General features: G+C 37.4%; 1 protein-coding gene across 1 annotated transcript in view; it reads right to left on the reverse strand.

Annotated features, from left to right (window-relative positions):
• LOC115599914 (coiled-coil domain-containing protein 171-like) overlaps positions 1-23294 on the reverse strand; it is a 42678-nt gene that overhangs the window by 11966 nt on the left and 7418 nt on the right. Inside the window, exon 3 of the mRNA XM_030467598.1 lies at positions 7938-8090. Within this exon, the coding sequence (XP_030323458.1) occupies positions 7938-8090 (153 nt within the window). The remainder of the gene's footprint in view (positions 1-7937; positions 8091-23294) is intronic.

Below are 23294 nucleotides of genomic sequence, written 5' to 3' on the forward strand. Positions count from 1 at the left end.
CAGCTTCAGCTTCCAGGTGTCTTCTTTTCAGTCCTGGGAACTAAGGACCCCTGTTTATGAGGTTGTAGTTCCAGTGCCTCACTAAAACACATTTCTCATACATAGAAACACAAACCATGAAGGCAAAAAAGGAAAGCAGATTAGCTTCCTGAAAACATGACTCTCCTTTTTTGCTGCTCAGCCAATGACTTGAAAGATTCGTTTGGTGCTTAACATCGGAACAAACCTGTGGTCATTTAGTAACTTCATGGTTGCCATTAAACCAAACAGCATGGACATTCGGAATTTCATGGCAACAGTGAAGTGAAAATGTAAATCCTGGTTTTCCAAAGCAGAAGCCTCTGCCCAGAGCTAACACCCACACACATTCATTCACATTCCTTAGCCGATTTTTGTCATTAAGGAGACCTTTAGAAAGAGAAAGCAAAGCAAAAGAAAACAAACCCTCCCTTAAACCTCCTTCTTAAGCACTTGAAAGCAAAACACTACAAGTGGAAATGTAATGTTAGATGAAGCTCACTCATCTCCAGTGTTTACAGCAACTTTGCAACTACACTGAAAAGCTGAAGTATTGGAAACCACCTAATTACCTAAACATTTACCTCTCTGCAGGTGTAAATACATGGGCCTAATAAGCCTTCCCACTGTGAAAGCAGTTACTTAAATTATATTAAAATATTAAAAACTATTTAATGAGCTTTTTCCCCTAAAGAAAATTGAGTGTGTGCCTTATCCTGCTTCAGGCAAAGGAAGTTTCAAGCATATTGGTTTTGAAACTAGCCATTATTTCCCATGTTGCAAAAATGGCAATTTTATTTCCCAACAGCAAATGAAACTGTCAAGAAAATTTAGATGCAATAAAATTGGGTGGTTAAAGCAACATGCAGGATTTGGAATAAAACTGAATTAAAGGAATTAAAATTAAGCATTATGTCAGTCAAACTTTATAAAAATTATTTGAAACAGCAGGGGTAGGTGTGTGTTGTCTTGGGCCTTTTTTTTTTTTTTTTTTTTTTCAGAAGTTAGGTTTTGGACTTGCTGAAGTCCACCCATAACTACTCACTTTATGTCCATCAACAGTGTCACATTTGAAATTTGCGCAATGAAAAATATTTTGCATAAAATGTGTTGCTTCTGGCAACATTTCTGCCTAAATAAAAAGTTGTCAGGCAGTGTGTGACTTTAGTGGTACGGAGTTTTTAAATGGTGGCTTCAGTCCAAGGCTGGCTAATAACGGCTGACATGCACTGGAATCTTGAGGCCTAAATCAACATTGTTTTCACAGCTGTAATTAAGCCACCTAATCAGAAGCACATTTTGACGGGACAGTTTCTGGAAGCCAGACATTACAATTTCTTATGCCTGGAGCACAGTGGCTCATGAGAGGTCCTCATTTAATTTCAGGGAGGTTTTTTCTTAAAAAAAAAAAAAAAAAAAAAAGGCTGTAAAGTGAAAAAACTATAAAAAAGCAGTGTAGGGCTGTTGAAATGAAGCAGGCCTATGTGTTCATGCCTTGACCAACCCTGCATCCCACCCTCCTTCGGCTCTCTGCCGAGTCCCCAGCTCTCAAGTGGCAGCTGCACACAGTGAGATTAAGGGCTTCAGCCAAAGTCAACAGATGAGCTGGTCTGAACTGGCTCTCTGTGTGTTCTGATTGTAAATTGTGCTGGTGATGATTAGAGAACTCTAACACAGGATGTCGACTCTTAAAACTGTCCAGAGAAAAATAATTCTTATTTTTTTTAAGTTCAGGAAATTTTCTTAAACTTCTTTTGTGGCTTGGTACATAAGTGTTGTGTCTGTAACTTTCAGATGATTCAATCACGAATTTACGCAAATTAAGTAACTCTGTTATTTAAAAACACACTGTTACTTGCTCACAGCAAGATCTTTCATTTGAGGAAGTTTAGGCATAAGTGTTGCTGCTGAAGGTAATTCTCTGACAAGTACACTCCAGCAGTTGTGTGCTTCCACCACCAGACAATGGAAGACACCTCTAGAACTCAGACTGCCAACTATTTCTGCTGTGTGACTATCATTTCAGGACACTGAAATATCTGAAATGGCTAAACTGTTTAGCTCTTTCTCTGGAGCACAGCTACATTAGTAACTTGAACATAAACTTTCAACCCCAGAGGCCATTGTAAAACTATCAATATGAAGGCACCAGTCACTGGGGTCTGATTACACTTAGTTCTGCATTTTAATTACATATGGATTCTATTAACTAAACCTTTCGCCATATAGGCAACACTTTAATCAAATTAGTATAATTTTCAAATATGTTACAACAGTCTGACAAGTTAAAAGTTCACATACTTAGAATACTGAGTATTGAAAAAAATTTGCATAGAAAAGCAACTATTGTTTATGAAATAGCAAATGTGTTGGTGGACTACTGTAACTGTTTGTGAACACTTTGCCATAAATTATATAATGTGACATATTTCTTTTTTTTTTTTTTTTTAATTGGTACTACATAATAAGCAAAGAATTTAAACTACATAACTTATACTGTTTGGTTACAGCTATTAGTTGTACAAACAATACCACCAGACAAGGTGAGCATTTGCACTAGGATATCTGCATTCCTTTGCTATGGAGTAAGGTGGGTAAGTAATGGCCAATTGCTTAAAATCAGGTAAGAATAGCAAATGTTTCAGTAAAAAAAAAAACTTCTGGAAGATATTAGTGGTTTTTGGACAGCCTGATATTATGGATTGGATATGTCAGCCTGGATTCAACCTGATACAGACTTCAAGCTTAGTAAATATTACAAAAAAAGTTTTATATTTTTGCTTCTACTACTGTTTCCACTCTCATGGATAGTGTCATTTTAATAGTTGGGAAATTATCCTTGTGAACCTGTCAGATTTTTTTTTTTTTACTTACTATCACCTTAAGAACATTCATATGTTCCACAGCGAATAAGCCATGCAGTGGTAATTAACAATACTGAGAAAAAGTTACAATTATTCAAGGTCTGTGCCTAAGTGGATCCCATCCTAGACTATTTCCAGGAAAACAACACAAGACAGAGGGTAGCAATAAGCACAACAAGTCTGTATATTTTTTGCAAGGCACATTAAGAGCTAGGCTCTCCAAATCTTTCACAAAAACCAGTTTAATTCCAAATCTTTTTAAAATACCTTTTTATTTCAACTGTGCATCAGACTCCGATGAAGTAGTGGAAAAGCTAAGCAGAGTGTTCATCCAGGACCTATCTGCTTATTGCAACATCTGGGAAGCATTCCCCCAGCTACATCAGTCATTCCATGGCCTAACACACGAGACATGGCTCCAGCCCATGAAAGACACTCTCTGACATTTAACACGACACCAGCAGAGCATCTTTCTCCTCTGCAGCAAGTGAAAAGGCAAATATGTGTATTTCTTTTTCTCTCCAGTTCCATCCTTGTAAGTCTAGATGTAAGGCACTGAATACGTGTTACATGCAGATCTCAGCCTTGAAACACAGATTTAACTGCTGACAAGGAAACAAAGGGTATGGAGGAAAGACATGTAAAAACCACTGCCTGGACCAGCTTGGTTAAGTAGGAAGAGGTGTAGCTAACTAGCAGGTTTGTGTTTTAATCCTCCCAATGAATAGCATTCATGTAGATCATGCAAACTGAGAGGTGACTGCTATGAGTAGAAGGAAAAATGTAAATTTTGCTTAATTCAGGCTTCAGCAAAAATATATGAGAGCATATGTCAATTACAGATTTTTTATGTGTGTTAAACCTGGATTTTTCATTAAAATGCCTAATGGTATCGCTTTCAGTACTTTAAATGATACCACTAGTCATTTTCAGACAAAGGATGGATACAGCCACAACTGTTAGGGAAAGCAAAAGTAAGGGTGATGCAAAGCCAAAATAAAGCAATGATGATTTTATTTTCAACCCCAGTTCAAAGAAGCATCCAAGTTGTTGAAAACAACAAGTTGTTTTCATGGTTATTTAGAGAACTCTGTTCTTCTTAAAGTCATTCATACCTCTCACCTGTCTGAAACTCAACTTCTCCTTTCAGTTAGTTATCATTTTGGCTGCCCAGATTTCTATTTCTTCAGCCAATCTCAGGGCTGAAAGCTACAAAAACACTTTCTGGAGAAATTTCATTATTCTGTCTGTTCCTCATATGTGCCAGGTCATCCTAGAGAATGCAGTGTCACTGTTCCCTACAACTCTGTGCTTGCAGCAACAAATTCTTTGGCAGTACAAAGAACATGAATCCAGGTGCTTACTGTGATTAATAAGATGCCACGTGTTGCCACACAGCACCTACAAAGTAATTGCTTATTATTATAGTACTGCAAACTAAAGCACTTACAAGCTCCGAGTTCAAAGCTGTAGCTCTGAATGAAAGTGCTAGTAATAAACTACTGTATCCAAGAAACTAAAATGGATAAACCAGCAGAATCCAGTACTGTAAAAGTGTTCTTTTAGTAGAAAACCTTGAAGCACAGTCCAATTTGTGATGTTTATATTACCAGATGTTGCTGAACAAGAAACAGGCAGGAAAAAAGAAATACCAGAACCTTTTTGCTTATCTTCTCTACATACATACAGATCAGGTGTACAGTTAGTTACTACCAGTGAAATAATTCCAAGGCAGAGACATGTAAAGGGAAACAAAACAGTTTCTTAAATTTCATGCAGAAAATGGCCTTGTCAGTCCAGTACTGAGTTCAGTGCTCAGTGATGTAATTCTCCACCTTACTTCATGCTACAGGTAGACAGCTGGCTTCTCTATTCCTCCTCTGGCAACCTACATCCTTACAGTGAAGATTACATGTGGCCGTATCAATGACATCTCAGCTGAACTATTATTATTAGCTCTATTAATTATTACAGATATGACCCTTAATGGGGGGATGCGGCAAGTTATGGACAACGGAATTGTGACTGTGGTACCTGCACTTCCTAGCAAGTAAATTTTAATAAACAAGAAAATCCACAGAAATGAAATTGTTATGATTTCAAAGAAAGACTATTACAAAATGTTAATTGTTCAGAAATGTAAGGGAAATTTCAGACACATTTGGTAAAGAAAAATAACCACAACATGAGAAATTTAGAAAAAACCCCAAATAACCAGAAAAAAGAAAAAGGAATAGGGAACCATAGATAAAAAAGGTTTAGGTAGAAAACAAGCTGTGTTTCAGCTATACTAGATTTTAAAGTGTTGCACAGAATGATGAAAAAAGACACAGGGCCTTTCTCTGAACAGAGGAAGAAACATCAGATGACAATGGCAGATCGCTACAAAGAGTACAAAGACATTTTGCTATTGACTCCCCTTCATGCCAGATAATAATTCTCTTTTCTGTAAGTAGTGTTTCCAGCATTCATTTCACCTGTGTCCATCATAATAATATCCCTTCCTGCTCCTCTCTGTTGGCATTAGCATAAGAACACATAGCAGTCTCTGAATCCAAACACTATTGACCAGAGAGTGGTTGGACTAGAAGCAGACTGGAAGATGGAGACATTAACTCACAGTCTTAGATAAAAGATGAGAAGTCAGAATCACTGGTGCTTTTTTATAGCAACAGTTTTGCTTTTGCAATTATCAGCAAAGCCCAAAGCAATAGAAGATGAAAACAGTGGTGTGTATAGAAAGAAAAGTGACACAGTTTGCAAACTTCTGTACAAGAAGTCGATTAGGAAAGCAGAATCTTCTGAACATGCTAAGTATCAATACTGATGAATGGCCCTCACTTCCATGCAATTCTCAGTTCGGAAGGCAAGAAACTTAAGTAACTAACATAAAGAGAGCCACAGCATAGTGAGATAAATCCCAGTCTTATAAGGTAGGAGTCTATGCATGGCATAAACCTGAAATGCTTTCCAAAAAAGTGAGTTTCAGGACTAAGCAACTGGTTACTCTTATAGGAACATAAGCATACATCATACAAATACCTGCAATTAATGCAATCCAGGTGTTGGACACCTGAGAAATTGATTGAGAAATTTTCCCTGCAAAGTTACTAAAACTGGACATATGGCTAAACAGTGCACTGAAACCAAGAAAATGTGAACAGTTCTGAAACAAAATAAATGGTCAAGGTAAGTCATTACTACCTGTCAGTTCAGCTAAACAAGCAAAAAAATGTTTTAATACAGAAAGAAATGTAATGCAAAACTTTCTCCTCAAAATCAGAATAGAACAGTACTGGATAAAATTTTTAATATAAGTGACTCTAGAAAGATGTGATGCATTAAGTGAATAAAAGTCATGCTTGATGTACCTTTTGCAAATACTAATGATAAGCTCCACAGAAACCCCAAATACTACAAAATATCCCATAAACACTAATAATTTTTAATAGAAACTTGAGAATCTACCATTCTGAACTCTTTGCCTTTACATTAAAATTTTAGAACACTTTCTAGTAGTGCTTATTTTTAGTTTCAGATGAAACTATCTAAAGGAAGAACTACTCCCCAGAGGTTTGTTCAGAAGGTCCAGCAGACCCTGTTGGGCTACACTACTGTGCAAAAAGTATCATCTTAGTACATTGATACTGTAGGTAGACACAAATTACTTTAAAAGCACTGCATTTAATTACAGGAATTGGAGAGCTGGGGCATCAAGTTGTTTCTTTTTACTGTAACAACCAAGCCACTGCATAGCCCTTCAGAGACAGGACTAGCACAATCTTAGCTGGGAGCTCTCAACCCATACGAAAGCAAACCTTCCTATAGCAAGTTTGTCAGGCTTCCCAATCCTTGATTTAACAACAAAAACAATCATTAACAGGCAAAGAAGCAACCCAGTTAACAATGGGCACAGGCTCAGCAGTGCACTTATAAACCTAGGAGACAAGATAAAGAAAGACTAGTTGGAGGAGAAAATAAGCTATTTCAGCGAAGCAACTTAATTTAGTTTTTTAGAAAGGTTGTGCAGCTGCAAATAAACATAGCTTTCATCCAACAATTATCATCTCATGATTTGAAAACTGAAATTCAGTACTGATTAATATACTTTCTATTTGTGCTAATTTCCTACTGTGCTGATCCAATTTAGAAATGAGAAATTAATGTAATTCTGCTGTAAACAAACAAAGCAACAGCCATAGCCTTTGAATATACACTTAGCAATGTGTTTTTGTCATTTGCATTACTGATGGCTCACTTCTAACAGACCTTCTGTTTCAAAAATAAAGACAACTGTAATTTTCTTTATGGTCCTTTGCTTCACAAGAATAAAAGAAAAGAGGAAAGAGAGGAGAGAAAAAAAATTAAACCCCAAAGCTTTCTCTTTACATCAAGTGAATGCAAGCTGTACAGCTTACTGAGCCCCATTCTAGATGTATTTGGCTACATATTTATGGCAGCTTATGTGTCTGCCTCTTGCTTGTATGACACAAATACCTCAGCATTTAGTAATCCCCCTAGAGAGAGATCTCAGATCTGAAGAATTACCTTATTAGACTTAAACCAGTCCATGTATCTTTGGGGGAAACAGCGTTTTAGACAATAAATTATTTCTGAAATTGGATTTTAACCTTGCAACTTCAGTTAGAAATATTATTTATATCCACGATTACCTAAAAAAATGTTTCCTGATAAATATTTTGCTTATATGCACCATTAATAACATTCAGTTTTAATGTGGTGCTATATCTTTACATGGTTATATTCTTCAGGTCCAAAATTCAACCATTTAGTCTACCATCAAAACCAAAGATACCATGGTGTTTACTTCTTTTCCATTGGCAGCAGCAATGAACAGGCCCTTGTAGAAGGTACAGCAGTAAAATTAATCCTTTTATCTCCACTTTCTTCTAAAAGTCTCAGAAGGTTTTCGTTGGTATTAGTTTTATTGCTAAATACTATTGTGTTTCCCTACTGAAACTAGACTACATAAAGGGATATACTGGCTAGGAAAGCACATACAAATGACTGAAATGACTGGAAAAGCAGACTTACCAACTGTGAGCCCTGACTTTCATGAAGACAAGCTGCTTGGAGCTTGGACTTCAGGGCCGCATTGTGAAGCTGATGAGATGCTGTTTTTCTCACTAACATGTCAATTCTGGAACTTGCAAGTTGGTAGACATCCATAAAACTTTTAATCATGGCCTTTAAAAAGTAAAATAAATCATCTGTGTCAGGAAGGCTATACTTAAATGTCAAATAGCATACATCCAAATTCATTACAGAGGTTCTAACTTCTATTAATCAGCAAAATCAAACAAAGGTTGGAAGCCAATCAAATTTCAGTCTCACAACTTAAACATCAGAAAGGTCTAACATGGGATTTTGTATTACTTCTAAAATCTTAAATGTTAATAACATTGAAAAAAAATGACTGTGCACGGTAATTAGAACATGTTTTGATGAGATGTTTTTAAACATGCAATACTGCATTTAGCAGCTGATACCATTTTTCATTGTATTTAAATACAAGACGTAGTGCTATGTCAATTTCTGTTTACAAGGAATCACTACACAGTTTTAGGTAAATGCTCATATTTCCGCAATGAGTTGAGTTACTAATCTTCCCATTCCATGTTAAAAAAATAGTAATAATTTGGCTGAAACAAAAGAAATATAGCAAACCTAGACCTCTGAAAGTAAATAATCTGATTACAATATAGCCGGGAAAATATAATTGTTTTCATGTGTACACTAGAAGAATGTCCTTACTGTGTAATATTGATCAGACTGAATCAAGTTAGCAGCACAGGAGAGTACAAATGATTTGGTAGTACTGGTAACTTTCTACCTGAAATAGTGCAACTCTGTTGAGATTACTGGCCTTCTATACAGCTGGTTAATCACATTTTATAAGCTATAGTTTTCCCTTCTGAAATGACCTGCAGTGAGTTTTTACTGTAAGAACGTATTACAGACAATATGAAATTGCCCTTCTGAATGTAAGTCTGTGGTAGAGGCAAAAATAAACTTAGTACCACACACAGCCATTAACAAAGATTTTTCACTGTCTGCCTTTCTTTGTTCCTAAACACACTTCTGCTTTCAGAATTAAAGTTAACATAGCTGAGATCAAGCAAGTTATATCATCAAAGTAGAAAACAGCAGTGGCAAATACCACTATATCTCTTGCCATCAGAAAAAAAGAAGCAAAATGTTTTATATACTGTAGTGCTAGCACTAGACGTGCATTCACGCAGCTCTGTAAGTTTTCCATCATTAGCTCTGATCCTGCTTTTACAGTCAACATAATCAAAACTCTGCAGCTCTTCACAAACAATATCAAGGAAGAATGTAGATATACCTCACACTCCAAATAAAACTGCCTGAGAGTCTTCATTTGACAACTACCCACATGTTAATAATTATACACATGTCGAAATAAACGGAAGAACTGGGCCTATAACTCATAAACAAGGATTATTACAAGCATCATAACAAGTTATGTCAGAATTCTTACAGAAAAAAGTCTGTGTTCCTTTGGTTAATTCCCATGTGGTATTTAAATATATCACTGAAATAGAATGCACAGAGACAGTTCCTTATTCCTTCTAGCTCTACTACCACAAAGCTAGTGAAGCCACTAAACTATAGAACTTCATCCTACATCTCCAGAACCACTCTAAGTCCATGCAGTTCAACTCCTTGCTGCTCAACTCAGCTATTCAATTTGTTCTCATTTAATGAGTTCAAAAATTTTTAATCTAGGAAAAATTTACTCATGAGTTTTTATTTTCAGACATGCCAAATATTTTTCTAAGATATCTATATTTCTTTTTAGTCCAGAGAGAAGAAATTGCTCAGCAACTCACAATTCATTATTGCTGTGGAAGGTAGCATTTATGCATGTCTAGGCACACACTCTTTCTAGTATATCCCATCTCCCTAGCAAAGAGTTAGGGACAGTTTGGATGTCTCTCACTCGGGACCAGATTAGGGAACACAATGTTTCACATCTTCCAGAGCATGATGCACAATCCTTGATATTGAGTGTGCAGAATATTTACTCTAAATGCCACATGGAGGTAGGCAAATACTTTTGGTTCTCAGATGTGACACTGGGAGGCAATTATTAATGTGTAACTTTATGTAGCTCACGGACCGAGTCATGGACGTTTTCCACAACATGTTAAGTTACGCTTACTAGAAAGCTTCATGAACAGGGAATGGTGATAGAACCAGGTCAATTCTGTGCCATATAACTGGTTAGATGAACTCTAATTTATATCCCTGACTATTTCCATATTACAGATACAAATATATCTGCAGCTCTGGAAACTGTTTCACCATCAGCAAAGTCTTTTGACAAACTTACAGAGAAGACACATCTAGTTCTCCAGAACCTTATCCCTCTTCTGCTACAGACTTTTCTTTTGGTTTTAGGTATTCAGAAAACAAGACATATACAGAGGTTTTAAGTAGTCATAGCAATAATATAACTCAGCAATTCTCACAATCTTTCTAGATAAAATTTGACATTCATCTACATCTGTGGGATCTGCATTTAAGCAAGTAATTCTGGTTTTGAATGTGTTGATAATAGTATGACATGCAAACTGTAAACAGAACATGAAACAATAAAAATGGGTCTTCTGTCACAAAGAAAAATACTTTAAAAACACACATCAGAAAACTACTTCTCTGCATGAAGGCAAGATGCGGTGAACCCCAAGAGTTATAGGAATTAATATTATTACAGCTAAGATGACTTTAAAAGTTAAAACCCTTTTCAGACAGATGAGTATTACAGGACAGTTAATGGAGAGAAGACTTAACCAAGGAGGCCACAGCAGCAGTGAGGCTGAAGAATAATAATTTTAAACATTTTTACTTTACTGATGTTACTTTAACATAATTTTACTTTATTGCTAACACAATTTTAAGATAATTTTACTTTCTAAAAGTACTTTCATTTTACTTTACAGAGGATTTCACTGTCATTTGAAGTCTTACATCCTGTGCTACTGATATGGCAGAAGCAAATTAAAATGGTAGGGGTATTTTCAATGTCAAAGTGTCTTCAATGTGAAAGCAGACCAATGCTCCAACACTAAGTCAAGACACAGCCAGCATCATGAAAACAAACAAACAACTTTCCTGGATAATTTGCTGCAAGTCACAGGATAAAAATGTATCCATAGTGTTGGTATGGAGAAAGGATGTTTTTATGCTGAAGGTGCTGGACTAGGCACAAAATCTTCAAGAGTGCCGAAGTCCTATTTTCATTCACAGCATACCAGAAAATTTTCAAAAACTCAGGTAAGTGCTATTCACATGGCAAAAGCACAAACTATTTTATATTTCAGATCCTTATTTATTTACAAAATAGAACCCTAAAGATTCTGAGTGCTGCACACTAGGTCATCAATAAGAACAAATATAGAGTCCTGCATCTGGGTACAAAGAACGCCAACCACCAGCACAGGTTAGCGGACGTCCCGCAGGAAAGCAGCTCCATGGAGAAAGATCTTGGAGTCCTAGCAGACAGTAAATTCTCCATGAGTCAGCAATGTGCCCTTGTGGCCAAGACAGCCAATGGTATCCTAGGGTGCACCAGGAAAAGTATGCCCAGGAGATCTAGGGAGGTTCTCTTTCCCTTCTACTTCGCCCTGGTGAGACCACACCTGGAATACCGTATCCAGTTTTGGGCTTTCCAGTTCAGGAGAGACACAGATCTACTGTAGAGAGTCCAACGGAGAGATATGAGGATGATTAGGTGACTTGAACATCTCTCCTATGAAAAAAGACTGAGAAAACTGGGGCTGTTCAGCCTTGACAAAAGAAGAGGTGATCTTAATGTCTATAAATATCTGAGGGGTGGGTATCAAGAGGATGAAGCAAGTCTCTTTTCAATGGTGCCCAGTAATATGACAAGGAAATATGGGTTTAAGCTTGAACATAGGAATTTCCATCTCAACATGAGGGGAAACTTCTTTACTGTAAAACATTGGAACAGGCTGCCCAGAGGGGCTGTGGAGTCTCCTGTTCTGGAGGCTTTCAAAACATGCCAGGATGCATTACTGTGTAGCCTGCCCTAGGTGATCCTGCTTTGGAAGGGAGTTTGGACTAGATGATGTATAGAGGTCCCTTCTAACTCCTAACATTCCATGATTTTGCCTGCCCCTCTCGCTAGTAGAAAAAAAGCCAGAAGACAGAAGCAAGACCATGGATATGCATAGCCACCTACCAAAGCTCCAGTACCTCAAATATTCATAGATATGCACATAAATAGATATGCATAGGTAACCATAAAAATATCTAGTTACAGCTTGACGAAACTGAGAAACCTGAGCTGAGAGTATAAATAAAAAAAAGCAATTTGATGCTATTTATAATCTAGTGAGAAACAAAGAAAAATTATAAAGCTTATACTCAGGCTTACTTTTTCCAGATTAACCTCTAAAAGGACTGAGAATGTTTAATACTACAGTTTTTCAGAGAATATGTAAAAACTTCTTTTTTTTTAAATAAAACCTCTTTGTACTTTTGAATAACATATTATTTACTAGCTCAGTAGGCTGTTTCTAGAAGCAGTAGTTTTAAGGTGCACAATGCTGCAGATGCTTTACAATAGCTTTTGCATGTATTACAGCTATAAGTTTACAAGACTGGAAGACTCCAATTTTCAGAAGCACTTGATTTAAAGTGAAAAATGGCTAATACTGACAAAATACAAAACGATCTTCAAGAAATATGGAACATGAAAAGAAAGTAAAACCTTTTAAAGGTTAATTTATTACATTCAAAGGTTACTAAAAGTTCTGCTGTTCTTAATCCAGTCATAGTAGAAACATTTGACAAGAACTCAGCTTATATAAGCTAGCAGAAGACTGCCCATCAAAGTTTTAATAAAACAGCATCCTAAATTAAAAATCATGAATCATCTAATCAAAGAATGGTTTGTTTTGGAAAGGACCGTCAGTATTATCTAATTCCAAACCTCTGCCTGGGCAAGAACACCTCCCACTAGACCAGGTTGCTCAAAGCTCCATCTAACCTGGCCTTGAATACTTCCTGGGAGGAAGTATCCACAGGTTCCCTGGGCAACATATTCCAGTGTCTCACCACCCTCACAGTAACGAACTTCTTCCTAATATCTAATGTAAAATTACCCTCTTTCAGTTTGTACTGGTTTCCCCTCCTACTATCCCTCCATGCCCTTATAAAAAACCCCTCCCCAGCTTTCCTCTAGGTCCCCTTCAGGTACTGGAAGGCTGCTCTAAGATCTTCCTAAAGTCTTCTCCAGGCTGAGCAACCCCAACTCTCAGCCTGACTTCATAGGAGAAGTGCTTCAGCCCTCTGATCATCTTTGTGGCCCTCTTCTGAACTTGCTCCAGCAGCTCCACGTCCATCCTGGGCTGGAGGCTCCAGACCTGAACACAGCCCTCCAGGTGAGGTCTCATGAGAGTGGAGTAGAGGGAGACAATCACCTCCCTCAACCTGCTGACCAAGCTTCCTTTGATGCAGTCCAGGATACAGTTGCCTTTCTGGCCTGCAAGTGCATATTGCTGGCTCATGTTGACCTTCTCCTCAACCAACACCACCAAGTCCTTCTCCTCAGGGATTCAGCCTCCACCTAACCTGTACCTGCCTGTGGTTGCCCCTGTGCATGCTTACGACCTTGCAGTTGGCCGTATTAAATTTCGTGAGGTTGGCATGGGCCCACCTCCCAAGCCTGTCAAGGTCTCTGCATGGCCTTTCTTCCCTTCAGCCTGTCAATGGCACCACACAGCTTGATGTTGTCAGCAAACTGGATGAGGGTGCACTCAGTCCCTCCATGTTACCTACACAGATGTTAAGCAGTGCTGGTTCCAGTACTAACTTGCTATGGGTGCATTAAATACCGTTTCTCTTTCTGCATTGCCACATCACATGTCCTGGAGCTCTGTCTGGGTTGCCACATCTATTCTGGCAAATTCTGACAAGAGAACTTTCTGCTGGGTGGATATCACACCTAAGCTTGTTCTGAGAAGGTAATAAACACCAACAGAATTTACCTTTTGTGCTTGTAGGGCAATGATGCCCTTTCTGTGCAAATTGCTGTGCCACACTCTGGCTGACACTTCATGCTCTACTTGCCTGCTCTCCTTGCCCTGCTTCTGGTTGCTTGCACTTCCTAGGCTGCTTTTTATACATGTAGGGGGGGTTGCCATACATAAGGCTGGCAATACCCAGGTCCCATCAGCAGCTCTGCCAAGAGCTGCCAGCTCCTGGCAGCTGCTTTCTCATTTATTTTCTTCTCAATAAAAAAGTTTTTACCAAATTGAAGAAACTAGTAATTTCAAAAGTAACATTCATAGAAGAACAGAATGATTTGGGCTCATCCTAGCACCTCTCCTTCTTGGCTCCTCTACCTCTTGGAGAAGGAAGGTGTCATAAACACATCCCATGTACCTTCTGGATTGCTTACGCCCTGTTGTTTTGTCTCTCCAACAGATACCAGGGTGATTAAAGACCCATATGGGAACCAGGGCTTGTGAATGTGAGGCTACTCCTATTTGTTTATAAAGGGTCTCATCCACTTGGTCTTCCTGGTTGGGTGGCCTGTAGCAGACCCTCACTATATGAAGTCCCCTGTTCCTGCCCTCCCTTTAATCCTGACCCAAAAGCTCTTGGCTGGCGCCACATCCATCTCCAGGCAGAGCTCCATGGACCCCAACTGACCACTGGCATAGAGGGTGGCATCCCCCCCCCCTCTTGTTTCCCCTGCCTGTTCTTCCTAAAGGGCCTGTATCCTTCCATTCCAGCACTCCAGCCCTAGGAGTCACCCCACTACATCTCTGCAATGCCAGTAAGATCATGGTTCTGTAAACACATGCACATCTCTAACTCCTCTTGCTTATTCACGAGGTTGCCTGTATTTGTAATAGAGACATTTTTAGGTTGGGCCCCTGATGAAGCTGCCTTACTGGCTGGGATGGCTGGAATTCCACTCAGATATTTCACTGGTGCTTCCCTATTGGCACTTACAACCCCAGGAGCCCTGGCTCTTCTCTGTAAGACTTTTTAAGCATGCTGGAGGGTATCCAGCCCATCTCCAAGGAACAGGTTCATGGCCCTTGCTTCTACCCCATACCTCTAACCCTGTGTGCCATCCCACAGTTTGTCACAGGGAAACTTTATATTATCTCCCGCCCCCACCCCTTCAAATCTAGTTTAAAGCTGTGCCAATAAGCTTCTCAAGTTCCTGAGCAAAGACCCTCTTCCTCCTCTGAGAAAGGTGAACCCCATCCATAGCTAGCAGGCCTGGTGCCATGTAGGCCATCCCATTATCAAACAACCCAAACTTGTGATGGTGGCAACAGCCACAGAAACGTGTGCTAATAAGCACTTGCTTCTTACAATGTCTCTGCTTTCATCTGGAGAGGGGAAAAAATAATTTGTGCACCATCTTCTCCCTCACCAAGCAACCCAAGTTATGTACTCTCTCATCAGATTTTGTCATCTACATAGAACAAGTCTTTCAAACATAAATAGCTTCTGGTATGAGAACTCTCTTGTCAGGAATTCAACAGCACCTTGGCTGCCTTCTCCTTCTGTCCAAAAGAGGAATTTCCTACCTAGTGACCAAATGTGTTGCTGCTAGATTGACCATGAGCCTGCCTTCCAATATACTGTTTAAAGAGAGAAGTACTCTTAGTAAAAAGATAATGATATTTTTAACTTGGACCTTGAGTTAAGATGCTCTTAAATAAGTGTTTTAAACTCATTAGAGTGGGCTGACACCTCTTGCAACTCTGACCTTTGGAAACTCACTTTGTCAAATATAAAGTTTTTGCAGAGCTTCAGAAACAATTAACTAAGAAAACCTGAATAACAAGACAGAAGAACTCTTCAGTAACAGGAACTGAAATTTCATCTCCTTGAATGTGTTCAGCTGGTATGGGGAGTTGTGTCTCTAGACAGGCTGTACCGTGATGATAAATCTTTAGAAGTCATTTTAGCACACTTATTTTAATTATAATTCATTTAAAACCTAACATTAATGTATTTTAATTTTAAACTGAATGTATAACATAAAAAGTAAGGCACCTTCAAAATGCCAATGATGTTGGAAATACGATATTTATAGTATGAATTTAACACTCCTTTTCTTTTTTGAGTTAATTCTGTTAACTCCTCTTCACAGCATTCTTTTAGCTCTCTTTTCTTCCCTGTTGGCTAAGGGTATTTTATTGCTCTGACTCCTCATTTTCCCCCTCCTTACCATTAGTCCCTTTCCCTTGCTTTCTCAGCTACTCTTTCACTTTTCTGTTTCTTCCCTTGCCTATCTTCATTCAAAAAATTGAATAGAGAGTACATGAAGAACTCTTCTCATAAGGCTTTGTAGTTAGCTTTATAGGTACACTCATTGCACCCCAACCTTCTTAAGTCTGTGGCTCTATGCGACTGTAAATATCAAAGTCAGTATCTGTAATCACCAATTAATCAATTATTGAGAGCTGTATCATTATCCACGTGAACTGACTTAATTTTTTGTCCAGACTCTTTCATAAGCAATATTAGTTTTGTAAAAACTTCCAGTTAAGATCTGCTGCTGATTAGCTTGAATGCCAAAGTCAGTATATAATCATTTAACCTTTCAGTAACCTTTCCTAATGGAAAAATTTCTTTCTTGACCCTTTGTTCACTTAGACTTTTTCATGTGTGTTGCATGTGGGTAATCCCTTATGAATGATCTGGGTTGATACACAAGAAAGCTCTGTAAGAACTGTGTAAAATATGATCTTAATGCATCACGTTTATTTAGTTTTGCTGCTTCTTCTAATCCTAGGATCGGGTTTTTTTGCAGCTGTTTGCCAGGTTGCTTCATCTTACAGCGTAAGTACTCAACAGGAAGCATCTTTATTGAGTCTAGTCACTATTCTTTTATGAGAAAAATAACTCTAGAGACATGGTGATCTCAATATGTACCCAAAGTTGCCTCAGTGAATAAGGGCAGACTCCTAAATGCTATAACTACAAAAAGAAAGCATCATTCAATAACAGAAAAAGAACAAATGATTTTCAGAGCACTTTGTTAGTTGGGCAATTCTTACTTCAGAAATCCTATCTTTAAGAACCACATGGGACTATCTTTGTGCAGTATCTTCCAAAAAAAAGAGCAATTTTAACAGATAACTGCTGTGTAGCTTGGCTGTGACTGCATTGTTTGATACTGTCTGCAGTGTGTACTGTTGTAACACAGATAAGCCTATTCAGAAGCATAGCTGTTAAACTGTTGATAATCATGTGGGTTACAAAATGAGTTCATGAAGTGAATACCATGAAAGATTAAGAACTGTCTGGAGTCTGATTTTTTTGTACTGGTTCTTGTAATTGCAAAAACTAAGAAATGCTGAGCAAGTGAATCTAAACAATAGGAATTAATAAGGCAATAAACATTCATTATACAAATATCTTTGTAGCAGAAACAGAATCAAACTATTTTCAGTTCTTAATTACATTTACACTAAAAAAGGAAACTTATTCAAGTGCTGAATCTTTTTTTTAATCTTTTTAAAAAAAACTTTTTCCACTTAACTGCTTACTGTTCCATTATTATAAAATATATCTTCACCTGTTCGTTATTCTTATCAATAGCAAGAAGAAGTTAATAATTATACACTCTAGTAGTGCAAGAATTCCGTAATGAAATTGAGGGACACATTTCTGCCCAAACACTGCATTAGTTGGGCCTTCTTAGAGACTTGGAAGAGGAAGGGTTATCTACAGCTTGAGTGAGTTTATTATGGCTTAGTGATTTGCTGATTGATTTCATTTGCTGTCAGTTAAGGCTCTCTTAATGTCAGCTTTCTTTGCATAATGCCTTGAAATAAGGACTGATGAAGTTTTTCAGATTGATGCCGCTTACATAAACTGACCCTGATTTGCCCTTCTGCATGACAATATAAGTGACAGCAGTTAGACGAAAATATAGCAATGAATATGCAACTTAAGCATTAAGAAAAACACAGTAAACCTTTCAGAATATAAAGGTATGTATAAAAAATGAGGCTGTTCTATTAATTCTGCAGTTGTTCTGTTCTGAAAAAGTAGAGTGGGATAGCATCCCAGGTGGTATACCACTGGCATGACATTTGAAGAGGGTGAGTTTTCAAGAGATAAAAACTTAACATGTTTCTTACGAAATTCTACTGACTTGCACTGATTTGTTTTGAGATTGGGAGGATGGTTGTGTGAATTGTGGCTCATTAATTCACACACATTCACATAATGTATGTTTTTATCTGTGAGTATTCTTTATGTTGTCATCTTGCAGGAACCATAATCAACTATTTTGAACCTGTTGTCTTGATTTTTCTGTTACTGAATTGCTTGATGGTCTAGTGACATGTGCTGGTGGAATCCTAAGGTCACAGGTCCCAACGCTTACATAGGACAGCATAAAACATAAATTCTTAGGATCCGAACGGTCAATTGGTCTAGGTGTTCCAGGAAAAATATGCTTGAAGTAGGGCACTAATTTTTAATTAATACCTTGTCCATTGAAGAACCCAATTTCATTATAATTGAACTTCAGCTCTCCCTTCACCATGGTTTCTCCCTTCACTATGGTCTCTTTTTTTACTATGCTCTCTTCCCATTAGAAGCAAAAAGGTGGAAAGAAATTAAGGGGGAGGGAGAAAACGGAGAAAGTTGGAGGGTGCTAAAGTAGTGGAAAGAGAGTGAATGTGAAACTGTTTTGTAAACCTGAATAATAGGTACACATAACCAGCATGCTGGCAAATACATATGGAAAAGTTCAAACCTTTAGTGGCTTTTAAAATATAATGTTCATGGAAAGACCACCATTTGTTTATCCTCCTGGAACCTTGATAGAACTTAGATTTCTTGGGATTACTTCCACATCATTATCTTTTTTTTCAAAATTGCAGTTTTCATTTAAAGAACAGCAGGATGCAATCACCCATCCCACCTGCGGGGCAAATGCTCATTTAATGACTGAAGACTGTATTTTAGGTCTAACTTCTCTCTGTTCATCAGAGGTGAATGGCGTGTTCTTTTTCAATACTGGCACCCTTTTATAGGTCCCCCTCTTCCTAATTGTATCATAATTGAAAAATACTAAAGGGAAAGATTAGAGCTAAAGCATTATGACATTGTTACTTTCTCTAGTGCCAGTCTTTCACTCTATCCAGTTTCCCATTCTCAAAGGAATAACTTTTTCTATAAATTACTTCAGTATTTCACAAGCTAAAGATTACAAGTTGAAGTTTAAATCTAAAGTTTTTAGAAATCCTTGCAAAGACCAGTTTTGCTGGCTTTTGAGCAGTGAGTCCTACATGTCAAAATGTGATGTTTATCAGTACATTGGCAAAGGTCACTATCCTACATGCTTGATTTGTTCTGCATTTATCCCATATGAGACTTGCTGCAAATTTTACTCCTTTGGGACTGTGGGACTGAGTGAGCATTTAATGCCTGGAGGGCACATGGAATAGCAGTAAATCTGTTTGTCCCTGCTTAAAAACATGTTGGACTGGGGAAAGTTGAAAGAAGAAAAGATTATGAAAAACAGGGCTAAAATGTTTCCAGAATTTATCCCAGCCTCCACCATTTTAGTTCAAGAACATCTTGAAACAAAATCTGTGGTTTTGTATTCAATAGTAATTTACTGTCCCATTGCCTTTTGAACAGCGTAAAGTTAAGCATTCACGACTTGTGGAGAGGACTTCCACAGTTTACCTACACACTTTCTCAAAACCTCTTTTCTTTGTTTTGAAAATGATTCCTGCTACTTTATTTAATGTTAATATGTTAATAAATATTTCCAGCTTACTTTCTAAATACTAGTCATGCTGTGGTACATCTGTCATAATCACTTCTCTTTTCCTGCCACTTCATCAGCAGTTGTTTCTTTTCACATTATTTTCCTCACTTCTGAACTAAGAGAAGGTGAAAAACAGTAGAAATCAGCTACAGTTTCTAGATTTGTTAAGCTGTTGAAAGCAATTTCTTTATGTTAACCAACACCCATACGGCACAGTTATTCATAAATACCTAACATCAAGTAGTGGTCTAGCTCTGAAAAATTCATAAGGAAGCAGTAACCAATTAACATCAGAGGTGGTCTGAAAATCACTGTCCTCTAGGCTGTTCATAAGTTAGGATAGCCTGGGATTCTTCAACGAGAACCAGCGTCTTTTGTTGATCCCCCATGAAGTTCCCAAGTCAAGCATGTGATGGTGCATTGCATGCAGTCATTACCATATCCAGGAACAAAGACTACAAAGGGATTTCCCAATCTAGTTAGAAAACACTATGATATGGGTTATTTTACTTATGGTCCTATTGTTGAAGTGTACTTTATGCTCTCTAGGCAAACTCCCCTCACCAGTGCCTACGCTTCGTAGTTTTTTCCTTTCAGTGTTGCTGTAAGCATCCAGTTTTATAAACAGAATTTAGAAACTCACTTTATGTCCTATATGTAAAAGGAATTGGATCTGATTGTTGACTGTTGGCCAGACAAGGGAATAGGCTGCAGCAGCCTGTTCCTGACTTGCCAGGCTCCCAGCCTAATAATTCAATCCTACTTTGCAATCTGATGATATTTAATCACTCTGTGCATTTCCTGAAGACTTGTTTTCAAAACTATTATCTAAAAAAGCTCATCAGGTACCAACAAATCTTTGAATTGTTAGTCTGAATGGGGACAACCAGATCACTGCCAATAGTAAATTTAATGTCTGCTTCTCAGTCTTTCAAGATGTTCCAAGTGAATAGCTTTCTCACCTAGCTTGTTGACCTCTTGCATAAAGGAGACCTAGACTCCAATATAGTGGAATTTCACTTATTCACCAGTTTTTAGCATGTATTGATTACAGTTTTTAACTTTCTGAGTTGAGCTCATCTGCTGTCTATATAACAAATGCCAGAAAGATAGACAAACAGCGCCAGTTTTTCCCATTAAGGGTTTTCTTCAGCTGTACATTATATAGAATTAGATATTCAGAGGATAATTTTATTAATTCTTCTTTCTCAGATTATGATGGTTAAAAGCAAATTTCAGGAAGAAAATATTTTCTTTACTTCATAGTATACGCAGGGCTCCAAATTGTCAAGCTTAGTGTCAGTATCACTTTTGGCAAATATTGCCAATGTTCTCCAACTTTTGCTTTGGAAACAGGGATGCCAATGTGTATGCTCCTTGTGAAGGTCAGCAGTAGGTGTACTGTGCTCTTTAAATTTCCTCTGACTCTTCAGATTTTGGAACAAGAGCTGTTGTCTCTGAAATTTCTAATAAAGCATTTTCATGGCATAAATCCATAAAAGGAATGCAATTGAGCTTGTCTAGATCATTACATTCTCTATAGAGATGGACTGGTGCTTTTTCCTGTGCTGGCATCATGAATTTGTGAACATAACGGATGCTGTGGTGAGAAGCCAAAATTAAAAAATTAGTTTGCTATCCAACCTAACAGGATGTTTGAGTTTTGTAACAGAACTACAAAGCGTTGCTTCATGGAGGATGAAATATTTATGCTGAATTATAATGCAGTGCTAACATGAAAACTCTGTAAGAAAAGCAAAGGAAATGAAGTAACTATATCACAATATTTCTTTTTGCAGTTTTCTAGCTCCTAGGCTTCATTGGGTTTGAGGATTCACCTAAAATCTGATACAAAAATTAGGACTTAGTAATGACTGTTGATGTATGAGCCACATATTCACACTTGTCTTAATGACTAAGCCTGCCAGAAGGGACCTTTGTCGCTCACAGTAAATGTGAGCTACAACATAGACTGTCTACATCTTTTTGCATGAAAAATACAGAATGTACACATTGCTGCATTCTAAACCTATGTAAAATAGTTTATCTAATTCAGCCTGAAAATGTTTTAATCCAAAACTGAAAAGCTGCTTCTTGTGGCCAGAAAGGAACTATCTATCTCTTCATAGTTCTAGTCAAAATATTTAAGGAAATGTCTATACTGAACACAGATTTTGTGGGGTAGTGATTTTATGCTAGTACAGTCAGTGATACACTTGTCCTAACTGGAGAAAAATAAATAGGTATTTTTAAATTAGTTTCTTAAAAGATTCATACAAATAGACACTAGTGAGACTTTTAAAGTATATTTCTGCACTAAAAAGAATTTATATCAATCTTAGTTAACAAAGCACTCTTTAAAACCAATTTAAAAAAATTTTTTTAAAACTTCTTATTTCTACTACAATGGCAAATAGTTTGCTACTTATGACGGATAGTTTGTGGATAGCATTTCATGAGAACAGAAGATTTTTTCAGATCTCACATTTACCTTCCATGTTAAATTGCTTCAGTTTTTAGGTCTGCTTGCCTCCCCTCCATAAATTATTGGCATAAATATACATCTCTAATTATCTAGTAAATTTAAGACAATTACTACTTAGTCTTTAGGCAATATTTATTTACAAAATTGGTTTGGTTATATAGATAGCCTATCCCTTTCTAAAAGTCCATTAAAAATAAGAATAAAAATTCTTTTTAAAGCTGATTTTACTTAAATGAATTTGATTGTGAAAAGAGAATTCTATAGTTTATTCTATACTTTATTCTATACTAGCTTTTGTACACAGTTTCTGGTTCCAGAATGTTACTCCAGTGGACCAAAAGCAACATCATCCAGATACAGACAACTTTCACTTGACAGTTTACTTGGATTTTGATTAGATGTTTTACTCTCATTTCTTCTCAAGGCTGAAGAGATGCGATGGGGCCATTTTAAAAATAAAACTTCATTCTGACTTTTATCTTGTGATTGCTAGAGTTTAGTTCCTGTCATCAGTGATATTATATTGGGCTCACTCCAAGCATAATGTCATGGTCCCAGTTGAAGCATTTTAATGTGGATTTTGTATTATTTTCAGCGACTAAATGTCTCTTTCTCTTTCATCCCTCTCTAGAATACATATTGCAAGAGAAAGTTGAAAGAGTGGTGCCAGCCTGAAACTTCTTTCACTTTCTATGTCATTCTTGCCAGAAGCATTTACTTGAAAATTCTCTTCCTCCTTGACAGATAGAAATGTTTGTTTGTGTCAAGACTGTAAAAAGACTGGAAAGGGCACAATGTCTTGTACCATTTTCCCTGTAGCTAAACTAAAAGTTCTTTGGGGCAGTGGTTTTTTTTCCCTTATATTTTGCCTGTAGCTGTACTTGACTTTGTGCTGCAGAAAGTGAGGATGATTATTTTTGCATGTAAACATTGGCCTATAAAAAGATGCACTTTTTAATTTTCTTAAGTGGTAACCTTCTTGCGCGGTCCAGGTATATTTCTGAGTAGTCAAGGCTGCAGGTAGCTCCTGTGGTATAAAATTTTCAGGTTGCTTCCTACATGGTCATACCAACACACACATTGTTATTAA

The sequence above is a fragment of the Calypte anna genome, chromosome Z (assembly GCF_003957555.1).
Source record: "Calypte anna isolate BGI_N300 chromosome Z, bCalAnn1_v1.p, whole genome shotgun sequence".
NCBI classification, from domain to species: Eukaryota; Metazoa; Chordata; class Aves; order Apodiformes; family Trochilidae; genus Calypte; species Calypte anna.